The following is a 22,763-nucleotide window of genomic DNA, read 5'->3' on the forward strand; positions in this document are numbered from 1 at the left end:
CATGCACAGTTTACATCTGTGCATTTGTTCTATTTCTGACTTTCCTTTTTTTTTAAAGTAAAAAATTCTCATGAAGAGAATTATCTAACTTTAACTACCAATATGCATGAAATCCTAATTAGGAGAATATAAGATAATATTCTAGTTAACTGCATCTGGGAGTTTGGAGTCCTAAGAATTCAAAGTTATTGAAGATTCAGAGCATGGTATTTAAAATCCATGCTCTGGAAACTTCCAAACAAAACAAAATAGTAGAGAAACGGAAAGATATTCTAGGCTCATGGGTTGGAAGAACAAATAACTGTTAAAATGCCCCTACTATGTGAAACAATCTATAGATTTAATGCAATCCTGAGCAAAATACCAGCAGCATTTTTCACAGAAGTATAACAAACAATCCAAAATTTGTATAGAACCACCAGAGACCCTAAATAGCCAAAGCAGTCTTGAAAAACAAACTTCCAGATGAAGTTACATTACAAAGCTGTACTAATTAGGGTGCTTGGCTAGCTCATTTGCTGAAAAATGTGACTCTTGATCTCAAGGTTGTAAGTTCAAGCTGATATTGGGTGTAGAGATTACTTAAAAAAAAAATTTTTTTTTTTTTAAATAAAAAAAGGACACCTGGGTGGCTCAGTCAATTAAGCATCTGCCTTGGTCTCAGATCATGATCTCAAGGGCCTGGAATAAGCCTCACATCTGCATCCAGCTCCCTGCTCAGCAGGGAGTCTGCTTTTCCCTCTGCCCCTCCCCCTGCTAGGGCTCCCTTTCCCTCTCTCTCAAATAAATAAATAAATAAATAAAATCTTTTTAAAAAAGATAACCAAAGTTGTACTAATCAAAACAGAATGGTACTCGCATAAAAATAGAGACCTATATTAATGGAATAGGATAGAAAACCCAGAAATAAACCCAGAATTGTATGGTCAATTAATCTTCACCAAAGGAGAAAAGAATATACATCAGGAAAAAGACAGTCTCTTCAACAAACGGTGTTGGAAAAACTGGTCAGCTATATGCAAAAGAATGAGAAAAATGAAACTGGAATACTTTCTTATACCATACCCAAAAATAAACTTGAAATGGATTAAGTGTAAGATCTGAAACCATAAAAAGCCTAGAAGAGAGCACAGGTAATAATTTCTCTGGTACCGGCCATAGCAACTTCTTTTCTAAATGTCCCCTGAGGCAAGGGCAATAAAAGCAAAAATAAACTATTGGGACTACATCAAAGTAAATAGCTTCTACACAGTGAAGAAAGCCATAAAATTAAAAGACAACCTACTGAATGGGAGAAGATATTTGCAAATGAATCCTCCAATAAAATGTTAGTATCCAAATACATAAAGAACTTATAAATCTCAATACCCAAAAACCAAATAATCCACTTAAAAATGGGCGGAAGACATGACGGATATTTCTCCAAAGAAGACATACAGATGGCCAACAGAAACACGAAAAGATAATGTCGTTCATTATCAGGGAAATGCAAATCAAACTACAACGAGATATCACCTTACACCTGTCAGAATGGCTAGAATCGAAATACAAGAAACAACAAATATTGTTGAGGATGTGAAGAAAATGAACCCTCTTGCATTGTTTTTCTGTTTTTCTATGAAAGATTTTATTTTATATAATTATTTGAGAGAGAGAGAGACAGAGAGCATTGGTGGGGGGAGGGAGAGAGAGAGATGGATTATCCGCTGAGTGGGGAGCTCAACATGGGCAGGGCTCCATGTTGTATGGAAGTGGTGAATCACTACAGTACACCAGAAACTAATATAACACTATGTTAACAACTGGGATTAAAATAAAAAACTTAATAAAACAAAACAACCCAAAAAATAATCTTCAAGTCTGTTCTGGGAAAATAATAGTAAAAGCTGTTACACTCATCCACAACAGGACAACTCTAAAATTCTCTCTGTTATTATATTAGATAAATGTAAAATCCTGTAGTACACCATGATATTAACCACCTCCTGTGACATTAAGGTTATGTCGACATCCTCAAACATAACAAATGGTGCAACTCACACTGCAGTGCTGAACAGTTTCCAAATTAAAGCCAAAGGAAGTTGGAACCATATTTTAACTTTGCTTTATTTCTTATTTGACTCTTCACAGCTAATTGCCTTTGCCACAACTCCAGATGGATATACTCCAGAGCTTCCCCTGCCCTTGTTAATAAGAATTGAGGATGAAAATGATAACTATCCAATTTTTACAGAAACAACTTATGTTTTTACAGTTTCTGAAAATTGCAGAGTTGGTGCGTACCTACCTTAACAATGTATGGCAGCTTAATGTTTTAATTCCTAAATTGAATTTTACTATGGCCATTGGGAGGCAGCATATTCTGCCGACAAGCAAGGGACTTGCCACTCAGGGTTGCTGTGGGTGGAATTTTGCTCTGCCTTTCACTAGCTGTGTGCTGTAACCCTGGGCAAGTTTCCTAGTCTTGACAAACCTTAGTTTCCTTATCTGTAAAATGGGTTTTTGATATGCGAGATTGTTGTGAAGATTAAATGATGCATTATACCTTTGAAAAGCCAAACCTAGTGCCTGAAAACTAGACAAATTACTCAGTTACTTCCTATGTGAAATAAAATAAATAATTTTACGAGAACACACTCTAAAAAGAAAAAGGTTTTGAGCAGTTGAAGTCTTAGTCTTAAGGAGATGTACTGATATTCCATACTGATTAAATGATTGACAGTACTCTGAGCATTATCATAAATGTCACTGAGAGTAATACAAAGGTTTTCTCAATCTTATGTCAATGGACCCCATCCGCTGGAAGTCGGAATGCAGTTTTTGAGTCTTCCAGAAAGATCTAACTAAACCAAGAGTTTTGGACACATTCTTGACAATTTGATCAATTTAAGGGCAGACTTACAAATAGAAAAAGGCTAAAGAGTAGTTAGAATTCTTTAGTCTAGAAATACAAAGGCAATGGATGGATGTTTTCAACATTTATCAAATTGTACAGTAAATGCAGTAAATACAGATGTGGTCAACAAATTCCTAAAGGTTAGAATGCTGGGATATTTTTTAAAATGATACTGCATATAGAAGTCTGCAAATGTATAAAAACTTTTATTCTGCCATTTAAGTAAATGGTCCAAAAGCTTTTTGAGGTAGATGGAAAGGAATGAAATAAAGGGGATGTTGATAATGTAAAAGTTTTGGAAATTAAATAGGATTTCTCAATATGTAGGTTCTACCGTGGGACAGGTATGTGCGACGGACAAAGATGAACCTGACACGATGCACACGCGTCTCAAGTACTCCATCATCGAGCAGTTGCCAGCATACCCCACACTCTTTTCCATGCATCCAACTACAGGCGTTATCACCACGTCCTCATCTCAGCTAGACAGAGAGGTGACCTAAATATTGACAGACAAAGCCTGATTATCACATTGCCATTGAATTGTACCTGTATATATGTTGTATAGCACCTATAGATGTGTTTGTGAAAAGCATATTGTGAATCTCATTTTATTTTATTTTTATTATTTTTAAAATATTTTATTTATTTATTTGTCACAGAAAGATATCACAAGTAGGCAGAGAGGCAGGCAGAGAGAGGGGGGGAAGCACACTCCCTCCTGAGCAGAGAGTCTGATGCAGGGCTCAATCCAGGACCCTGGGATCATGACCTGAGCTGAAGGCAGAGGCTTAACCCACTGAGCCACCCAGGCGCCCCATGAATCTCATTTTAGAAAAGTTATTCAGTATGCTGATGGAAGTCATTAACCTTGCAGTGTGCTAATTTTGAACCACTAATTTGTTCTCCCTTGAAGTGTACACTTTACAAAGTCAAGTTTCCTAATATTAACATTTTTACAGAATAAAAACAGGAAGTGTCAAATATGAAAAGTGGAACTTTTCCTCAAATTTTCTGGTCTCAGGACCTTTTACACTCTTAAGTATTATTGAAGATTCCACAGATTTTTTGTTTATATGGGTTATATTTATTGATATTTATTTCATTAGTATTTAAAGCTGACAGAAGTTTAAAATATTTATTTATTCACTCATTTAAAAATCGTAAGTGTATTACATATTATCATAAATAACATTTTTATAAAAAACAATTACATTTTCTAAAACAGTAAACAATTTACTGAGAATGACATTATAATGCATTTTTCCAAGCCTCTTTAATACCTGACATAATATAAGACTGGTGGATTCTCATATCTCCTTCTGCATTCAGTTTGTTATAATATGTAGTTTTAGCTAAAGTATATAAAGAAAATCCTACATGATAGGAGGTTAGAAAAGAGAGGAATATTTTAATAGTGATTTTAGATCATTGTGGGTACTCAATTGATACTACACCAAAACTTGACAAGTTTTGTTTCATAAATATGTTTTTTGCAGTGTGCACTCTAAAGCCTTATGAAGGAGCTTTCATACTTTGTTATATTAAAATCCATTGGTCTGTCTTGTATTCTGGACAATTTATCCATGTATAATTTCTTAACATCCTGCGTTGACCAATTGGAAAAGCGTTTTTTACTGAATTATGTAGATTTTCCATAGATTGACACATTTTAGTAAGCAATATAGGAAAAATGTCACCTTCTTACCTCCATTGATATCACAGTGGTTGACAAAAGTTTTCTGGAAGTCTCATTTTTTTGAAACTCTAATATTTGACAATAAATAATTGTTTTCCTTGAGTGACAGATTCACTTTATTAAGATATAATGTCTTCCAAATACACTAGTCTGAATAATGATAGATGTCTTTCATGTAAAAATGGGATTTTGTGCAATTAAGCTCCCCAAAACAATAGCTAGTTCAGTTCATAAATAATCACACAAGTACTTCCCTTGAGAAGGACATCATATTATGTGATGTAGCAGAACTGCTTTATGCATATCTCCCATCTTCACTAGACTATGGGTTGAAATTTAATAAAATTTAGTAAAATTAATCATTTTTACTGCATCTACAAGGACATTTCTTTTTTTTTTTTAAGATATTATTTATTTGAGAGAGAGAGAGAGAGAGCATAAGAGGGAGAGGTCAGAGGGAGAAGCAGACTCCCTGCCGAGCAGGGAGTCCGATGTGGGACTAGATCCTGGGACTCCAGGATCATGATCTGAGCCGAAGGCAGTTGCTTAACCAACTGAGCACCCAGGAGCCCCTACACGGACATTTCTAAGTGAAGTTTTATTTTATTTTATTTTATTTTATTAAAATTGTATTTTATTTATAAATTCATTTGTTTTTACTGTATTTGCCAGTGAGGAATACAGTATCATTTGCAGAATAAATGAATGAATAAATTGCTGTTAAAGCTCCAGAAATTGCAGATTCTTCATGGAATTAGTGTGTTCAGGAGAAGCAGGTTATAGACCAAATCCTCTTATTAAGTCTTAAGTAGCTCCTTCTAATAAGTCAGTTGCGAACATTGGACTAGTGAAGGAGTCTTGGAGTGTTTTTACCCAAAAATGCACTGCAGATGCTTACTGATGCCAGGATTCTAGCTTTCATCTGTTCCTTTCAACCCCTTAAGCTCTTTAAACATCACAGTTTTTTCTTCCATCTGAAGATATCGCAAGTTAATATTTAGGTCCCAAACTTAATTTCTTTCTTGTTTTATCAGCCAGTTGATTATTTTGAATAAATCTTAATTCACTGCCAACAAAACATGTATTCTCTCCTTGAAAGTACACTAGTATGAGTTTTTAAATATGGCCAGTATTTTTTAACTCTGCATATGTGATTGATTATGAGAGAAGAGTACATCAGGAAAATCGTGTGTAAAAAACATAGAGATAGAGAAATTTTAGTTTTATTTTTGGTAAGACATAAAGGACAAGAAAGCTTAAGAAGTGACAGAATTAGGAGAAGGGTAAACATTCTTGATAGAAGGGCAGGATGGTTTTTTACATATTATTTTGTCTTATGAAAAGAGGTGAGTTATATAGGAAAGGTATTAGTATCAATTTTATAGGAGAGAAAACCTAGCTAAAAAGACTTTTCCAACTGCCAGAGAGATTACATTTGTTATTTTCAGAGCTAGGAAAAGAACCCAAGGCTTCTAAAATTTGTCCAGAATGCATTATTATTAGAATTGCTTTTAATCCTTTCATGCCCCAATACTTAAGATAAATGAAATCATTATGAGGAGAAACACATTTTTTAAAAAAAACTGGCATTGAGCCTTCTACCATCCCCGATGAATGTAAAGCCCTAAGAACCAGATTACATTTCCCATAGAGGGAAAAAATATATATAGTTCCAGATCTTCTTATAAATGTAAATATTTAAAATTTGCCTTTGTAATGGAAGGCTATTTTACTGTATTATTCAAGACTGGTTTAAGAGTCACTACTGTATATTTTTCAACTTAAGAATGTACTTTGGATAGGAGATAAAGATTTTGATTAACTGCTTGGCAATTTAAAATGTGCTATAGCTACATCTTCCCTTTCTGGTGAGTAAACTAAAACCAATTTTTCTACATTCTATATAGAGTAGCACTTTAAATTTGAGAAACTACTCTATTTTCATAAATTAATAGAAAATTACTGGTGTGAGGAAACTATTCTTTTGTCAGTACATGAAAACTATGAAATTTAATAATGTATTTCTTAAATTTTTAATGCAAGAAAAATTCCAGAGTGTAAAGTAAGATTTCATTTACAATGTTGCTTCCTCTCAGTGCTTAAATTCTTTCTTTTCAGCTAATTGATAAATACCAGTTAAAAATAAAAGTACAAGACATGGGTGGTCAGTATTTCGGTTTGCAGACAACTTCAACTTGCATCATAAATATTGGAGATGCAAATGACAACTTGCCAACTTTTACCCGTACTTCTGTAAGTAAATGATAGTAGGAAAAGAAAAATGTACAACCCAGTGTTAATTGCTAAACATGCTTAACTCCATCCATGCCTGCCCCGTGATTTCAAATGCAGTATCCCCAATCCCATGACAGTAATTTGGATTTACGGCTTAAAAATCATGTATACGTAGTCCTTGGAAATTAGAACTGAGTCTATTTCCCACAGTGCTCTATTTGTGACAGTTACTAACTAACTAACGCTTTTTTGTTGTTTTTATTGTTTTAGTATGTGACGTCAGTGGAAGAAAATACAGTTGATGTGGAAATCTTACGTGTTACTGTGGAGGATAAGGACTTAATGAATACTGCTAATTGGAGAGCGAATTATACCATTTTAAAGGGCAATGAAAATGGGAATTTTAAAATAGTAACAGACCCCAAAACCAATGAAGGAGTTCTGTGTGTGGTTAAGGTAAGAATAAATTAGTAAATTTTTTTATTTGCAGCTTATAATGTCATAGATTAGCATTCTAGAGCTTAATGAAAAGAGAACTGTGGTAACTATAGGGATAAAATAGATACATAGGTAAATATAAATGCCATGTTCTTTGTATCTATAATGAGATGAGTATATTCAAATTGGGAGCACCTTTTATAAAGTCCTGGTATTTAAAATAATATTATGTGTGTGCATGTGTGTGTGTCTTAATAGTATTTACTTTGTAACCAACACCTCTTAACAATTAAAAACCTGGCACAGCTTTGATGTCTATGGGACAGTGCCAGACTTTCCTAGCCCATTCTTTCTGTAGCTGGTTCAGGGAGCCTCCACTTAATGATTTTCCCAAATGGTGAGTTATTCCTGGTGAAACTGATAGAGACAGAATTTGTAGATGGGTTCATTTATATCTAGCATACATTACAACCTTAGCTTCCTTCTCGGTTGAGAATGGGAATCCTCAAGCATTCAGAGATCCAAATACTTACAAAACATCCTTCTACTATTATTCTTTTTTTTTTAAAAGATTTTATTTATTTATTTGACAGAGAGAGATCACAAGTAGGCAGAGAGGCAGGCAGAGAGAGAGGAAGGGAAGCAGGCTCCCTGCTGAGCAGAGAGCCCGATGTGGGACTCCATCCCAGGATCCTGAGATCATGACCTGAGCCGAAGGCAGTGGCTTAACACACTGAGCCACCCAGGCGCCCCCCTTCTAGTATTATTCTTCAACATCTCAGAAGACCTCCCTGCTAATTCAGGAGCCAGTTAGCCCCTAAAGCCACCTGCTTTGGACACAGTCATAGTCTTATTTCTGCTGCATCATTAACTAGAAAATGATTCTATCTTGGGTCCATGCACTTTCTCTTTTGTACATATTCACAGGAAGCGTGAATCAAAAATGACAAATCCTTTTTCTTACAATGATGAAAATTAACCGCAGTTTGTGGTTTAATTTCTCTGTTTCAAAACAGCAAAAAAAAAGGTCTTTTGGACCATATCTCTTTCCTCATCCAACCCCTGCCCGGATCCGTAGTATTCTAAGAAGCAATTTTATCTCTGTGAAGTCCAAGACCTGACAAAATCTCTGTCTTGGAGGAAATGACTTTACATATTCTCATTATAGCTACATATCAGGCAAGAAAAAATAAAAACCTTCCATTAAATTTGGTACTACCAGTTCTTTAAAAAGGTAACTGGCATGGAAGAGCTAAAAAAAGGAAAGTGTAATGTCCGTGAACTTTCTATTTTCTTCTCGGTCCTCTCTGAAAAATGTTTTATAAATTTGACCCACATTTTCTACCCCAAACAAGGTACCAATAATTTTCTTCATCTAAAGAATAGGGTAAACTGTCCCCAAATGAATGAAGTAGTAAATAACCATTGATTAGGGTATCGAGTTCCTCAAGTAATCTCTCAAGTGTTAACATTGAAACACTTTAATTAAATGCTTCTTCTTTTTTTTTTTTTTTTTTAAGATTTGGTCTATTTGAAAGAGAAAAATCACAAGTAGGCAGAGAGAAAGAGGGGGAAGCAAGCTCCCTGCCTAGCAGAGAGCCCGATGCAGGACTCCATCCCAGAACCCTGGGATCATGACCTGAGCTGAACCCACTGAGCCACCCAGGCGCCCCTAATTAAATGCTTCTTGAATTCATTATCAGGACCTCTGATATTACTCACAGTTGAGGAACAGTTTTTGTTTTGTTTTTCGGGTTCCACCCAAATACTGAATCGGTTGGATTCCCCTCCTCCAAACACCACCTGGTTTCTGGGTATCTATTTAATAGTTTCCTGACTGTTCTCAACACTAGTTATGTATGCCAGTTAGCATGGCCAAATATTACCAGGAAGTCTTGATCTGATTTTCAGCACACTTGTGTTTTGCAGCCACTGAATTATGAAGAAAGAGAACAGGTGAATCTACAGATTGGGGTTGTTAATGAAGCTCCGTATTCTAAAGAGGCGAGTTCACAATCCATCATGAGCACGGCGACAGTTACTGTTAATGTAAAAAATCAGGACGAGGGCCCTGAGTGTAGCCCTTTGGTGCAAACCGTTCAAATTAAAGAAAATGTGCCAGTGGGAACAAAGAGCCGTGGATATAAAGCATATGACCCCGAAACAAGAAGTAGCAGTGGCATAAGGTATCCTGTTTTAATGAACTCCAAATTTACCATGTTTTTAAGATTCATAACTTGTTTTGATGCCAGAATTATAATGTTGCCTACGATATGATTTGCTACTTTAATTCATCTTTACTAACAGGTATAAGAAATTAACTGATCCAAAAGGATGGGTCACTATTAATGAAAACGAAGGATCAATCACAGTTTTCAGAAACCTGGACAGAGAGGCGGAAAGTGTCCAAGGTGGCATATATAATATCACAATTCTTGCATCAGACAAAGGTAAGAACTATTTACCTTTCCCCCTACTTACATCCTCAGTTTTTAAACCAAAACATAGATTTGCAATTAGCTGCATATATACATACATATGTATATATATATTTATTTATTTGTGTTATATTAGTTACCATAAAATACATCACTAGTTTTTGATGCAGTGTTCCAGGATTCACTGTTATGCACCACACGCAGTGCTCCATGCAATCCATGCCCTCCTTAATACCCACCACTGGGCTCGGCCATCCCCGCACCTTTCTCCCCTCTAAAATCTCCAGTTTGTTTCTCAGAGTCCACAGTCTCTCAGTTCATCTCCCCCTCCGATTTCTCCCAAGTCACTTTTCCTTCCCTTCCCGTAATGTCCTCCATGTTATTTCTATGCTCCACAAGTAAGTGAAACCGTATGATAATGGACTTCCTCTGCTTGACTTATTTCACTCAGCATAATCTCTTCCAATCCCATCCATGTTGATGTAAAAGTTGGGTATTCCTCCTTTCTAGTGGCTGCATAATATTCCATTATATATATGGACCATATCTTTATCCATTCGTCTGTTGAAGGGCATCTCAGCTCCTTCCACAGTCTGGCTCTTGTGGACATAGCTGCATATATTCTCAAAATGTATTTCTCCCCAGAAGATATAGAACAGTTGAAAAGTTTGCTGTAATTTATTAACTCATGTTTGCTTTCTAATAACACCCTCAGTTTTATGTAATTGTAAAATAATTTAGTAATAGAAATACTGGAGAGGATAATTTTTTAAAAGTAAACAATTGAAATTGAGAAAGTTACTCTAGTAAAATTAGCTTCAGTTTATCTAGTCGTGTCTTTTAAAATGTTCACTTTGGCAGGAGAATTCGTTGCAACAGAGAACATGCTCGTTGCCTGATAGTGCATTCCTAGAAAACTGTTCTGTCTTTTTACAGGAAACTCTCAGTATACTTAGGGATTAAATTCTGACTAAGGAACGTTATTTAAAAATAATTATAATCATGATGAATGGTATATTATAAAATTAGAAAGACAAACACTGTGAATCCATAAAACCATATGAAAGATAAAATATTCTGTGAGTCCTACAAAATGGAGAGGAATATGACCACAGTGGTTATGTATGAGATCTATTTGGTGCATGACATACATTTGACTTCAGTGCCTCCATAAACTAAGTATGCTAACTACAGCAAACATATGTTATTACACTATAGCTTACAACATTAGAGTTTAGAAGCAATTTTGGAAGATGTTTTAGGTATTTCGGTTCTATCTAAATGAATGAGAAATGGTTCCTATCCATTGATTGAATCAGTAAGGTTGTAGTTATTATTAATTTAACTTTGATTAATTAAAGACTTTCCTTTAAGGTCTCAGGTTCCTTTGTCCCTTAGTCAGGACATTCTTTTTGGTCAAAGCCAGGTGAAAAAGAAGAATAACATGAAAATCAAATCTGTTCTGTTTACATTTTTAATAGGGCTTGGCAAATGGTTTGTTGATAGATCAGATAAATTTATTGTCCAGAATTAAGAGATTTGGGATATAATTTTATTCTACATGCTCCTTTGTTGCAGAGGAGATAAAATAATTGAGAGGTCAAATATTTGTATGGCGCTTAGATGAGCTAATCATCCTTGCGGAATAGAATAAATGCATCATGGGGCCCCTTCCCATTCATTTCTGTTGAAGAGGGTAGGGACTGAATGTTACCATTTATTTTATGAACTCAGATCATACAAAGGGGTTTTTTGTTTGTTTGCTTCTTTGCTTTTTCTGTTTCTATCTTTTTCTAAAATCTGTGCTGACTACTTTCCTTTGGACCCTACCAGCTGTTTCCTGATGAAAGATGGTGTCTCGTGAGCACAGACGTTACGTCCATTCTCACTTTCCATCCTCCTGCTTCTCTATGGCACCTGCTTCCTCTTTCTGAAACCCTCTTGCAAGGCATCTGTGTATAAATATTTTCACACTTTCCTCTCTGGTCCATATGCTTTCTGGTACCACCTTCTGCTGTCCTGAATACAGCTGTTTCTTCAACTTTGGGTTCAATTTCTCTCTTCTTCTCAGTGTCTTCTCAGATCAAACTCTCTTGGTAGTGTCACTCAGGTGTGTCCTCTATATAGCTCAGTTTTAGATTTTTTTTTTTTTTTAAAGATGTTATTTATTTACTAGAGAGGTGGAGAGAGAGCACAAGTAGGTAGAGCAGCCCGCAGAGGGAGAGGGAGAAGCAGGCTCTCCGCCAAGCAGAAAGCCCGATGTGGGGCTCAATCCCAGGACCCTGGGATAATAATCTGAGCTGAAGTCAGCGGCTTAACCCACTGAGCCACCTTGGTGCCCCTTAGGTTTTTATCTTTGTTGGATTATTCCAGCTTTGGGGAGGAGTGTGCTTTCAAAACTTTTGAAATATTGAACAGGAGGGTGCCATGTTTAAAACTCATGAAACCAAGGGTAGTTCACTTTCCATGACTTCATATTTGGAATTAGTACTTACTCATATAGAACCGTGTTAATATTAGAAGGTGAGCATTGCATGCCTACATTCCAATGAATTAGAACATTATTTATTTAGTCAACATGAAAAACAGAGCTGTGAAACACTGTGAATTAGATGTCTAAGATCTTCGGTTTAAATATTGTACACTGATACAAATCACAATGCCTCAAAAATGGAGTGTATTGTACAACTCTAAATGTTTAATGGAAGTGAGGTTCAGATATTTAGCACAGTAGTGGAGGAGCAAACATTGTAGAGGTCAATTTTTAAAGGCAATGCAGTCAATCAGGTTCAGCCAGGAAGCCATGTGCTTTCAACTCTGTGTGTGGATCCAATGTCAAGAAATGTTCAAGACATTCCTCAGTCCCAGTTTTCAGAGAGAGCTAGAACACAGCACATAGAGAGAGAAGAGATTTTTGAGAGGTGAAATTATTCTGCCCTCTGGAAAGTATAACAGGTAGATAAAATACAGATCTCCCCACTTCCTTTGTCTCCCTTTCCGTTCTCTTTTTTTAAGTTGTCCAAAGTGAGAGATTGTTGCATTATTTCCTGTATCTTATTCCTTCTCTCCTGGTTCCCTTTTCTTCTTGCTGGTGCACATTCCTTACTAGTTCTTCCAAAGTGGTTGTCTAGGGGACAAACCCTACCCATTTTATTCTGAAAAATATTTCAATGTCATTCTCCTGCTTGATTTGATCATTTGACTTGATGTACAGTTTTGAGGTAGGTCCTTCTTTCCCTCAGCACTGTGAGGGGTCATACTCCATTATCTTCTGGCATCTCATGTTGCTGAGGCAAATTTTATCTACTGTCAATCTCATTATTGTCCATTTGTAGGTAATAAGTCTAGGCAACTTTTTTGGCTCACTGGGTTGCATTTTATAGTTTTAATACAGTGTTTATGGTGTGAGTTTATTTTTATTTATGTAGCACTGCCATCAGAATATATTTTTAAAAAATCCTTGCTTCTCTTTAATTCTGGGATATTTTCAGCAATTATCTCTCTAAATAGTGCTTCCCTGCCATTCTATTTATTCTCTTGTAGAATCCCTATTAAAGGAATGTTGTTGTTTTAGTTCTACTGGAATTTAAGCTATAATTTCATTGCTCTTGAAACAGTTACCCCCTTTTCTTTAAATGTCTTTGAAGATACTAAATATACATGTTTCAAAGATGTCTTGCATAGAGTAAATTAATCCTCAGTTGAGTGATTTTTTTTGGTTTTCCTTTTAGCATCGCTCTTGCGCATTCTGGAATTTTGATTTGCAAGCTTATATTACATGGGAGGTGTCCAGTTTGCTTTCTCCTTTTGGTTTCTTCCTCTCCACTTTACCCCATAGCAGTCTTGTAGTTGCTGCCACTTTGTCCTTCTCTTTTCTTTTTTTTAAGATTTTATTTATTTATTTGACAGACAGAGATCACAAGTAGGCAGAGAGGTAGGCAGAGAGAGAGAGGGGGAAGCAGGCTCCCTGCTGAGCAGAGAGCCCAATGCAGGGTTCGATCCCAGGACCCTGAGATCATGACCTGAGCTGAAGGCAGAGGCTTTAACCCACTGAGCCACCCAGGTGCCCCTGTCCTTTTCTGGGGCCCGCCTTTCAGGTCTCCTTGTCCTTGATGACACTGCAGGTATCACAGGGCCTGTCGCCTTGGTCCAGGTAATGAGCCCAGGGCTGCGCCTGGTCTTCAGCTTTTCCAGGTTGGCAGCTTCATGTAAGACACGGCCCCAGACAGCAGGTGGCATAGGTGGGTTTATCCTCTTGTCCATCACTGATGTCCCAAGGCCTCCTGATGAAGCAGAAAGAAGTGATCTAGAGGCAGATGTCCTGATTTGTGTTTAGCTTCAGACTAAACAACTGTGTTACTGATTTGGGGCCTGGACCCACATCTCCTTCATCTTTGAATCCCCTAGATTTTCCAGTACGGTGCCCTGTACAAAGTAGTTATTTAGTAAATTTTTATTAGACATAGAGATTGATGTTTTCCTTAGGCTGTAGCCATGGGGATTAGTTTGGTTTACAAGTGATTTTCTACTTCTGGAGTCTTTTTACCTTCAAACGTTTCTAGGTACTGTTTTGTTCTCATCTTCCAAATGCGTATCTTCTCCCTTTTGGTTCCCCTGCTCCAAAACGTTATGCACTTTCTATATGCATATGAAATTCCGGGCTCCTGAGGTTGGCTTTTGGGGACCCTTAGCTCTTCTCTGTGGTGTCAGTTCCAGCCAGTCTGCCTTCCCCCCTCATTCTGTCTAGAACATGGTTGTACACACTGTGCTTTCCCACCTTCTCAAATATCCCTGTGCTTGTAACTACACCAGAAGCGCCCTCGGTCATATTTTCTTCTTTAAAAAAAAGTCAGTCAAGGGGCGCCTGGGTGGCTCAGTGGGTTAAAGCCTCTGCCTTCGGCTCAGGTCATGATCCCAGGGTTCTGGGATCGAGCCCCGCACCAGGCTCTCTGCTCAGCAGGGAACCTGCTTCCCCCTCTCTCTGCCTGCCTCTCTGTCTACTTGTGATTTCTGTCAAATAATTAAATAAAATCTTTAAAAAATAAAAACAAAACTATTTTTTTCGATGTACAAGTTCCCTAATAAAAACTCAGAACATTAAAAAATTCATATTTTTGTATCCAATTTTCTAGATGGGAGAACCTGTACTGGAACACTGGGAATTATACTTGAAGATGTGAACGATAATGGCCCTGTGATACCCAAACGGACAGTAGTAATCTGCAAACCCGTCCTGGCGTCTGCGGATATCGTTGCCGTTGATCCCGACGAGCCTGCGAACGGCCCGCCCTTTGACTTCAGTTTGGACAGCGATGCTGATTCAGACATAGAAAGAAAGTGGAGATTGAAAAAAATTAACGGTATGTGAATGCTGTTAATACCAGTTTAGTTCTTAGTCTGTACTTCTGACTTTAGCCATGAGAGGATCTATGGTGACAGGAATGACAAAAATGACGAGGCCCTCTCTCAGCTCTGAACTCCTCAGAGGGTTCCTCGTCTCCTAACCGAACTACCCAGGGGCCCTGAAGTCTTGGTCGCCCAGCACTTCAGCTTTCACGACTCGAGATCTGCTATAACCTGAGGGGCTTTTCCTTTGAAGTGTCCTTGAATGTGAATTCCAACCCCATGCTTCCAAGGAATATTCCTCCATTTTCTTTTATGACAAATTAGAACACAAAGTTGTAACCCAACAGAAGGGGAACAGGAAGGGAAAAGGAAAACAAGGATGTGTAGAAGCTGTGGTGACAAGTTAAGGCCCTGTGCCCCGAATCCTGCTCTGTGAACTGACAGCATTTTCAGTCTTTTTATTTTTTTTTATTATTTTTTTTTTAAGATTTTATTTATTTATTTGACAGAGAGAGATCACAAGCAGGCAGAGAGGCAGGCAGAGAGAGAGAGGAGGAAGCAGGCTCCCTGCCGAGCAGAGAGCCCGATGCGGGGCTCGATCCCAGGACCCTGAGATCATGACCTGAGCCGAAGGCAGTGGCTTAACCCACTGAGCCACCCAGGCGCCACCATTTTCAGTCTTTTTAATAATATTCCTTTGTGTGTGTGTGTGTGTGTGTGTGTGTGTGTGTGTGTGTGTAAGGTTATCAACTGTTCTTTCTCGGGAAGAACTAACCTTACTTTTAGATTTTCTCCATTCTACTGATTTGATGTCATAACATCATTTCCTTTTAGATCATGTGAAAGGAGGTAGTAATTTTTTTTAAAGATGTTTATTTATGTATTTATTTGACAGAGAGACAGCCATTGAGAGAGGGAACACAAGTAGGGGGAGTCGGAGAGGGAGAAGCAGGAAGCCCGATGCGGGGCTCAATCCCAGGACCCTGGGATAATGACCTGAGCTGAAGGCAGCCACTTAATGGGCTGAGCCACCCAGGCACCCCAGTATTTCTGTTTAATATTCCTGCTTTGTACAGTAAAACATTGGAAGGCTTATGTCGATCAAAATTTTGTTGCTTTTAAGTTCTACTCATTTGTGAAATAACCCCAAAGTCTGGGAAACACCAAGTTAGGAACATATTCCAATGAGTCTTTGAAGTCAAATAGACTAGGTTAAATGCTGGCTCCACTGTTTATTAGTGATGTATGTATGACCATGCTATTTATTCTCTTTGGGCCTTAATTTACTTATACGTAAAATGGGATTATTTGGGGGAGTAAACAAGATAATGAAAGCATCAGACCATGGCACGTTATACATTGTAAATTTTGGTTTTGTTAGTCTTCTTATTTTTAACACATAGACTCACCAAGTTAACCATGCTTTCTTCTAAAATGGACTTATCCACTGATTCCTTTACCCAAACACCCAAATTTATATTTAGAGCTTCAAACACCCTAATAATAAATGGGACAGTTAAATGGAGAAGGTTTCTTCTTAAGAATGGGCATGTGGCATCAACATTCAGAATAGGTATATATTTTGGATCTATACCCAAGACTGAATTGGATATTGACCTGGATATTCTCTACCCCCCAAAAATACATCAGAACTATAAAGTGTACAGTTGGTCCCAGGGTTCTAGAGGATTGTGAGACACTACAGCATCAAGACAACTCACACATACCAGTGTGTTCAAGGTCAGCCATGTTCAAAGCTGTCAGAATCAGTCTCTGACAGTGAGTCACAACTTTATATCTGTTTGGCACAATATATGAGAACAGAATAAAGGGAAACATCCAGAATTTCAGATTACTGTTCTCTGAAAAACCATGTATATAAGAAAATTGCACTGAATGGTGATATTAAAAATTTTTGAAGATATGAGTGCTTTAACACCTCTTGTGATAAGAAGGGTTTGTTTATGGACAGAAAAATATATTATTATAAAAGCCAAAGGATGTTTATGTAAGAGGCAGCAGAGAGAAACTTGGATATGCAGTATGTTTACCGTTGCTGTAGATGAGAACTCATCAGTCCATTTACATTCTCAGTCCTGTAGCCTTTGTGCCTTCCCATCAGGAAGGCCTATTTGTCGGGAAATATGGCAAATATCCTAACGCTAGAAGAAATTAGTGACATTCTCTATCACTTGGTTTTATTTTCTTTCAGATACGGCTGCTCGTCTTTTCTTTCAGGAGGACCTTCCATTTGGAACATATCAAGTACCTGTCAGAGTCACAGACAGACATGGTGTGTCGCTCATTACTCCACTAACTGTTAAGTTATGTGACTGTGTTACTGAAAATGACTGCACGCTTCGCACAGACCCGAGGATCGGCCACGGAGAAGTGAGACTCGGAAAGTGGGCCATCCTCGCCATATTGTTGGGCATAGCCTTGCTCTTTTGTAAGTCCCTTTACCAACTTGAATAACAGCCTTTGCGATAACTTTAAAGACACATGCTTAGAATCAGCACTGCTACCTGTAGCTGTTCATTTGTATATAGTTCTAGTTCTACTTAACACAACATACTGAATTTATTTATTGAAAGCACTGTTCTCATGTTATTGCATCACAGACATAAAATTCAGTGCAGAAACATGGCAGTGAGCATGTCTTTGTGGCATACCAGCTTAGAGCAGACTTTCTCTACAAGCCACCATATTTATATTTTCTGGAAAACTGACTTTGTGTGAGTCATCCTAAATTCATAACTCCATATTGTTTTATGATCAACTGAAGTAACTTCTCTCATCCTCCAGGTATCCTGTTTACCTTAGTCTGTGGGGGTACTGGGGCAGCTAAGCAGCCCAAAGTATTTCCTGATGATTTAGCCCAGCAGAACCTCATTGTGTCAAACACGGAAGCTCCAGGAGATGACAAAATAGTAAGTAGTTTGTTCTTTTTAAAATAAGTACAAAGGACAAATTGACCTAACCAACTATAATTATCTTTTCTGAGAAAAGTTCTTTTGAAATCAGGTAACTGACAATATATAAAATTTCATCTGTCCTATGGACTAGATAAATGATGTTGATTCTCTTGATGATACGTGGCCTTTCAATGTGGGCATATAGTATTACTTAAGAGTTACAATTCTTTAGCATCTCATTATTATTTCTACTTAAAATGTTTCATGACTTCAACTTTAGGTCCAGTCTTTTTTATATATTGAAACTGCTGGTTGTGTTATAAAAATATTTCATTTAATTATTCACAGATCATCAGCATAATTATTTTAATTTTTTTTCTGGCAACAGCAATAAAATGACTATGAGCTTTGATCAGTGTGGGAAGAACTTTAATGGAGTCTTTCTGGTTCTAATACGGGTTAGAAAGAAGCCCGAGGTCAAACATGAAATGACAATGCTAGCAAGTGACTACAGAGCTCCAACTTTGATTTCTAGCCTAGTACATAGATGAGGGACTTATAAATTTTCTATGGAAAGCATAATGATGATAAGAACAGGAAAGATTTAGAAAACAAAAGTCGTTGACATCTAGGAAGGTATTGGAAAAAAATAAAACTTAAGAGTTTCCCACAAAAACACAGCATAGAAAGTTAGTGCCCAGAGCTGCTTTGTTCTTATTTTCCCTGCTGATTAATTTTTCTTTATTGAGATTACAGGATTTATTATTGCAACTAAGATTTTTATGGCAACTCCTTTTTCTGTATTTTTGTTTTAGTTGAGGGGAACGACATTAGACACCGTAAAAATACTGATCGCCGTTTCTGTTTCTTGTTCTAGTCTAGTCTAGTCCCTCTCGGTGAATGAGTGAATTTAAACCAAGCAGGGTAAATTCACATGAGATGTTGATGCCAGAATCCTGATTTTGAGCTTTGAGATTTTGGAAGGATTTAAGAAATGAGCTTGTGCAGTATTCTAAGAAGTATTTATTTATTTATTTATTTAACAGAGATCACAAGCAGGCAGAGAGGCAGAGAGCCCGATGCTGGGCTCTATCCCAGGACCCTGGGATCATGACCTGAGCCGAAGGCAGAGGCTTTAACCCACTGAGCCACCCAGGCACCCCAGTATTCTAAGAAGTTTTTAAGAAGGAATATACAGTTAGCTTTCTGATTTGTCTCAAGGTGTAGACCAGTTGACATCTGGAATTTGCAGATGCACTGGACACTGTGCTCAGAATTGCCAAGACAGATTAGTTCTTGCCCTCAGGGAGCTTACCTTCTAACACAAAAATGTAGAGCATTATCTGCATGTTCGCTTCTGTATGCAAATTGTTTGCCTTTCAGTGTTCCACCAATGGTTTCACAACGCATACTGCGGGCTGTTCGGCTCAGGGAATTTGTGGTACCATGGGATCAGGAGTGAAAAATGGAGGGCAGGAGACCATTGAAATGGTGAAAGGCGGACACCAGACCATGGATTCGTGCCGGGGAACTGGGCACCATCACACCCTGGATTCCTGCCGGGGAGGACCGGTGGAGGTGGACAACTGCCGATATACCTACTCCGAGTGGCATAATTACACTCAGCCTCGTCTTGGTGAAGTGAGTTTCCCCGGTGTCCTACAAATTTATTTTAATTTCCTTTCAGCTTTCTAAATTATTTCAATTTAGTGGCCTGACCCTTGTTTTCAGTTAATTATTAATCTATTAATTGTAAAGTTGTTTTTCCTAATTTTGATTTAGTAATGCTGAGTATTAAGTGGAAATTTACTTTACCTCTCAGTTTGTTTCATTTTTCATTCTTACAGAAATACTGTTAGATCTAATACTTAGTTATTAGATATGAAATGTCCTATTTATTTGGTATAAGAACAACAGAAAAGAATTGTTATCCCAGTTTATGTGTTTATTTTTAAATATAGAGCTTATCTGTACAATATTTAAATTATTTTTTTCTATGATTTTGTGTTAATATTTCCCATGTGACAAATCGTTATCTTAGAAAACAGAAGCGTGGTACAAGGCAATTATAGCTTTATGGTCCCTAAGCCTATCTGGAAAGATCTGAGCCCACCTAAATTTGGGTTCAGTTTAATGGGTGCATCTCACTTATGAGATGATTTTGAAAGGGAAACTAATGATCACCTAACCTGAACCCTCGTATACGTGCTGCCACATATGTGAGTTTTTAGAGACATGCTGTAGAGTGAATTTATAGATGATTTATGATATAGACCAATCATGTGCATTTTTTATATGTAGGAATCCATTAGAGGACACACTCTGATTAAAAATTAAACAATGAAAGGTAAATCAAAGCCATTATTTTTATGTTAGTAAGTTTTGGTGTTTAAAATAATAATAATAAAATATATTGTGTTTCTCCCCTGGCAGAAGGTGCAACTGTGTAATCAGGATGACAAGCATGGACATGCTCAAGACTATGTCCTTACGTATAACTACGAAGGCAAAGGATCGGTGGCTGGTTCTATAGGTTGTTGCAGTGAACGACAAGAAGAGGATGGGCTTGAGTTTTTGGATCATTTGGAACCCAAGTTTAGGACACTAGCAGAAGCATGCATAAAGAGATGAGTGTGTTCTGATACGTCTGCAAAAGCCAGTGGCTTTATCTCCCTCCCACCCGTGCTATTTTCATTACAGCCCATGTTTTTTAAAAAATTGGATATGCTGTTTCAGGTTTTCCCCTCTTTATTCCAGTGGTATCTCTTTAAACATATGCATATTTACAGAAAAAAAGCTGTAAATACATATACAAATCTCCCAAGTTTTGCATAGTTATTAATTAGTTGTCTTCTACCCAAGGAGACCTACAGATAGAAAAATTAAAGAAGTCAGTGTTATTGTTTACATTTGGGTCTAATGACAATAGCCAATTTATTGTGCAATTGAATGTAATGAGTTCAAATGTGTGTCATACGCTACTTAAAGGATAACCTAATAGAAAATTGTAGAGAACTCGCTTTCACATTAATTAGTTGTTTGTACAGTGCTTGAAAAGTGCTATTCTCCTAAACATTGTAAAGTGTGTATATTGCATCCTTGATAATGTTTTATTTTTAGAACATTACCTTTCTTTCTAATGCAAAGGGAGCGTCCCAGCCAGGCCTTGACTGGTAATACAACTCCATTTTGGTAGAGTTTAGTTTCTGTTTTACTCTCTATAAAATCCTGTGCTGAATCTACGTTTCTCTGTTAATCTACCTTGACAGCAAAGTTTAAGTTTAAAAACTGCTTTAAGGATGTGTTTTTACTTCTGCAGGGTTTTGGTCCTTGGTCTCTCTGTGTTTCTTTCTCTCTCTCCCTCTCACTCTCTCTCTTTCTTTTCTCTTTATTTTTTAAATTTCTACTTGGGTTGGAGAATCTAAATATTTTTAAAAGCCACTTTTCTTCTAAAGTGAGTGATTCTGTTTGTGTTTTATGGTTTTATGTAAGTGTACTAGTCTCTGTTTTTCTTGAAATCAGTGTGATGCTGATGTTACTGTTTCAAGTATCTTGGTCATTGCTTCGTTATTTCCTCAACAAAGGAACTTTAACTTTGTCCTTGAAACTACAAGTAAGTCATGCTTTTATTAGATGCAACACCTGTTGCATGTTAAAATTAGAATGTGGATAATTAGTATATAATAGCGTGTTTACAATTCCTATCTTCAATGCAAGGATATAGTTTTTAAATGCGAAATAATGACGGTTTTTGAAATAAGCTTTGAGGTACAGGGATCGTGAAAGCTCTCCAGGAGTAAGTATTTTATAACTTTTTAGATGAAATGGCTAGTCTTATCTATGTGTTTAAGAAGTCGCTGTTGTTGTTGTTGTTTTCATATTTTAAAATTAGAGTTTTTAACAAATGTAGAGTGGGCCAAACTATGTATATTTTGAAACAATAAGACAAAATTAAACTGAACAGCCAACCAAATTCCAGGCCAGTTTTCACAGCTGATTTCAATGAATTTTCTATGTGTACTAACTACATGAACATTTTAAGTGTATTTTTGATAGTAACAATTGTTAATAATGTGCCTATCTTAAATTCACAAGTCTGGCTTCTAACAATTACTTTTAAAGATTAACACTAGGTAAATATTCCATAGTCAATTTTATCATTTTAATAGTTTTATTATTGTTCAGTCAATAATACTGTTTCTCAAAGTTATTTTAAATAAATCCTGTCTACAATGTTGTGTATTGCTAGTTATGAGAAAGTAAATCAAGTAGTTTCAAAATATTAGTGTAAGTTTGTTAATCATGTGCCCGATATGACCTCATAAGATTTTATTTGTCTTACTTTGAGCAGTGAGTCTATTCTTTAGAATTGTGTTCTATATTTTTCAGAATATTCGTTTGATGTGGAGAGATCATTGGTCCATTGTCATCACTACATGTACATAATTTTGCTATTCTAAAGGTTGTCATGCTATGGGATATTGTTTAAGTTACATGGTTTCTCTGTGTCCGTGTTTTGGTTTGTTTTTTTAAATTTCATCATAAAATGGGGGATAATAGTATAACTCCTTTCCTAGGGCGACTATAAGATATTTGAATAAAAAATAGTTTTTAAGCATGAAATTCATATAGAGTTGTCCACCTAAAAGGCACTCTCCTATAATACTAAATGATTTAATTTTTTATTTTATTTTTTAAAAAAGATTTTATTTATTTATTTGAAAGAGAGAGACCCAGGGGGAGAGGGAACATAAGCAGGGGGAGTGGGAGAGGGAGAAGCAGGCCCCTGCCGAGCA

The 22,763-nt window shown here is 36.9% G+C and overlaps 1 protein-coding gene across 4 annotated transcripts in view; it reads left to right on the forward strand.

Annotated features, from left to right (window-relative positions):
* The window catches only part of DSC2 (desmocollin 2), a 35,527-nt gene extending 13,067 nt beyond the window's left edge, over nt 1-22,460 (forward strand). For 2 of the 4 annotated variants that reach the window (XM_059139812.1, XM_059139813.1), the window contains exons 6-17: nt 2,131-2,275; nt 3,224-3,390; nt 6,714-6,848; nt 7,101-7,286; nt 9,198-9,454; nt 9,576-9,718; nt 14,839-15,066; nt 17,265-17,501; nt 17,858-17,982; nt 19,351-19,608; nt 20,269-20,314; nt 20,401-20,536. In XM_059139812.1, coding sequence (XP_058995795.1) covers nt 2,131-2,275; nt 3,224-3,390; nt 6,714-6,848; nt 7,101-7,286; nt 9,198-9,454; nt 9,576-9,718; nt 14,839-15,066; nt 17,265-17,501; nt 17,858-17,982; nt 19,351-19,608; nt 20,269-20,304 — 1,917 coding nt within the window. In that variant the 3' untranslated portion in view covers nt 20,305-20,314; nt 20,401-20,536. Of the gene's footprint in view, nt 1-2,130; nt 2,276-3,223; nt 3,391-6,713; nt 6,849-7,100; nt 7,287-9,197; nt 9,455-9,575; nt 9,719-14,838; nt 15,067-17,264; nt 17,502-17,857; nt 17,983-19,350; nt 19,609-20,268; nt 20,315-20,400 lie in introns of all 4 variants that reach the window. The other 2 variants (XM_059139811.1, XM_059139810.1) reach the window with 1 other exon arrangement.
* The last annotated feature ends 303 nt before the right edge of the window (nt 22,461-22,763 follow it).

This window comes from Mustela lutreola, chromosome 11, assembly GCF_030435805.1.
Source record: "Mustela lutreola isolate mMusLut2 chromosome 11, mMusLut2.pri, whole genome shotgun sequence".
Lineage (NCBI taxonomy): Eukaryota > Metazoa > Chordata > Mammalia > Carnivora > Mustelidae > Mustela > Mustela lutreola.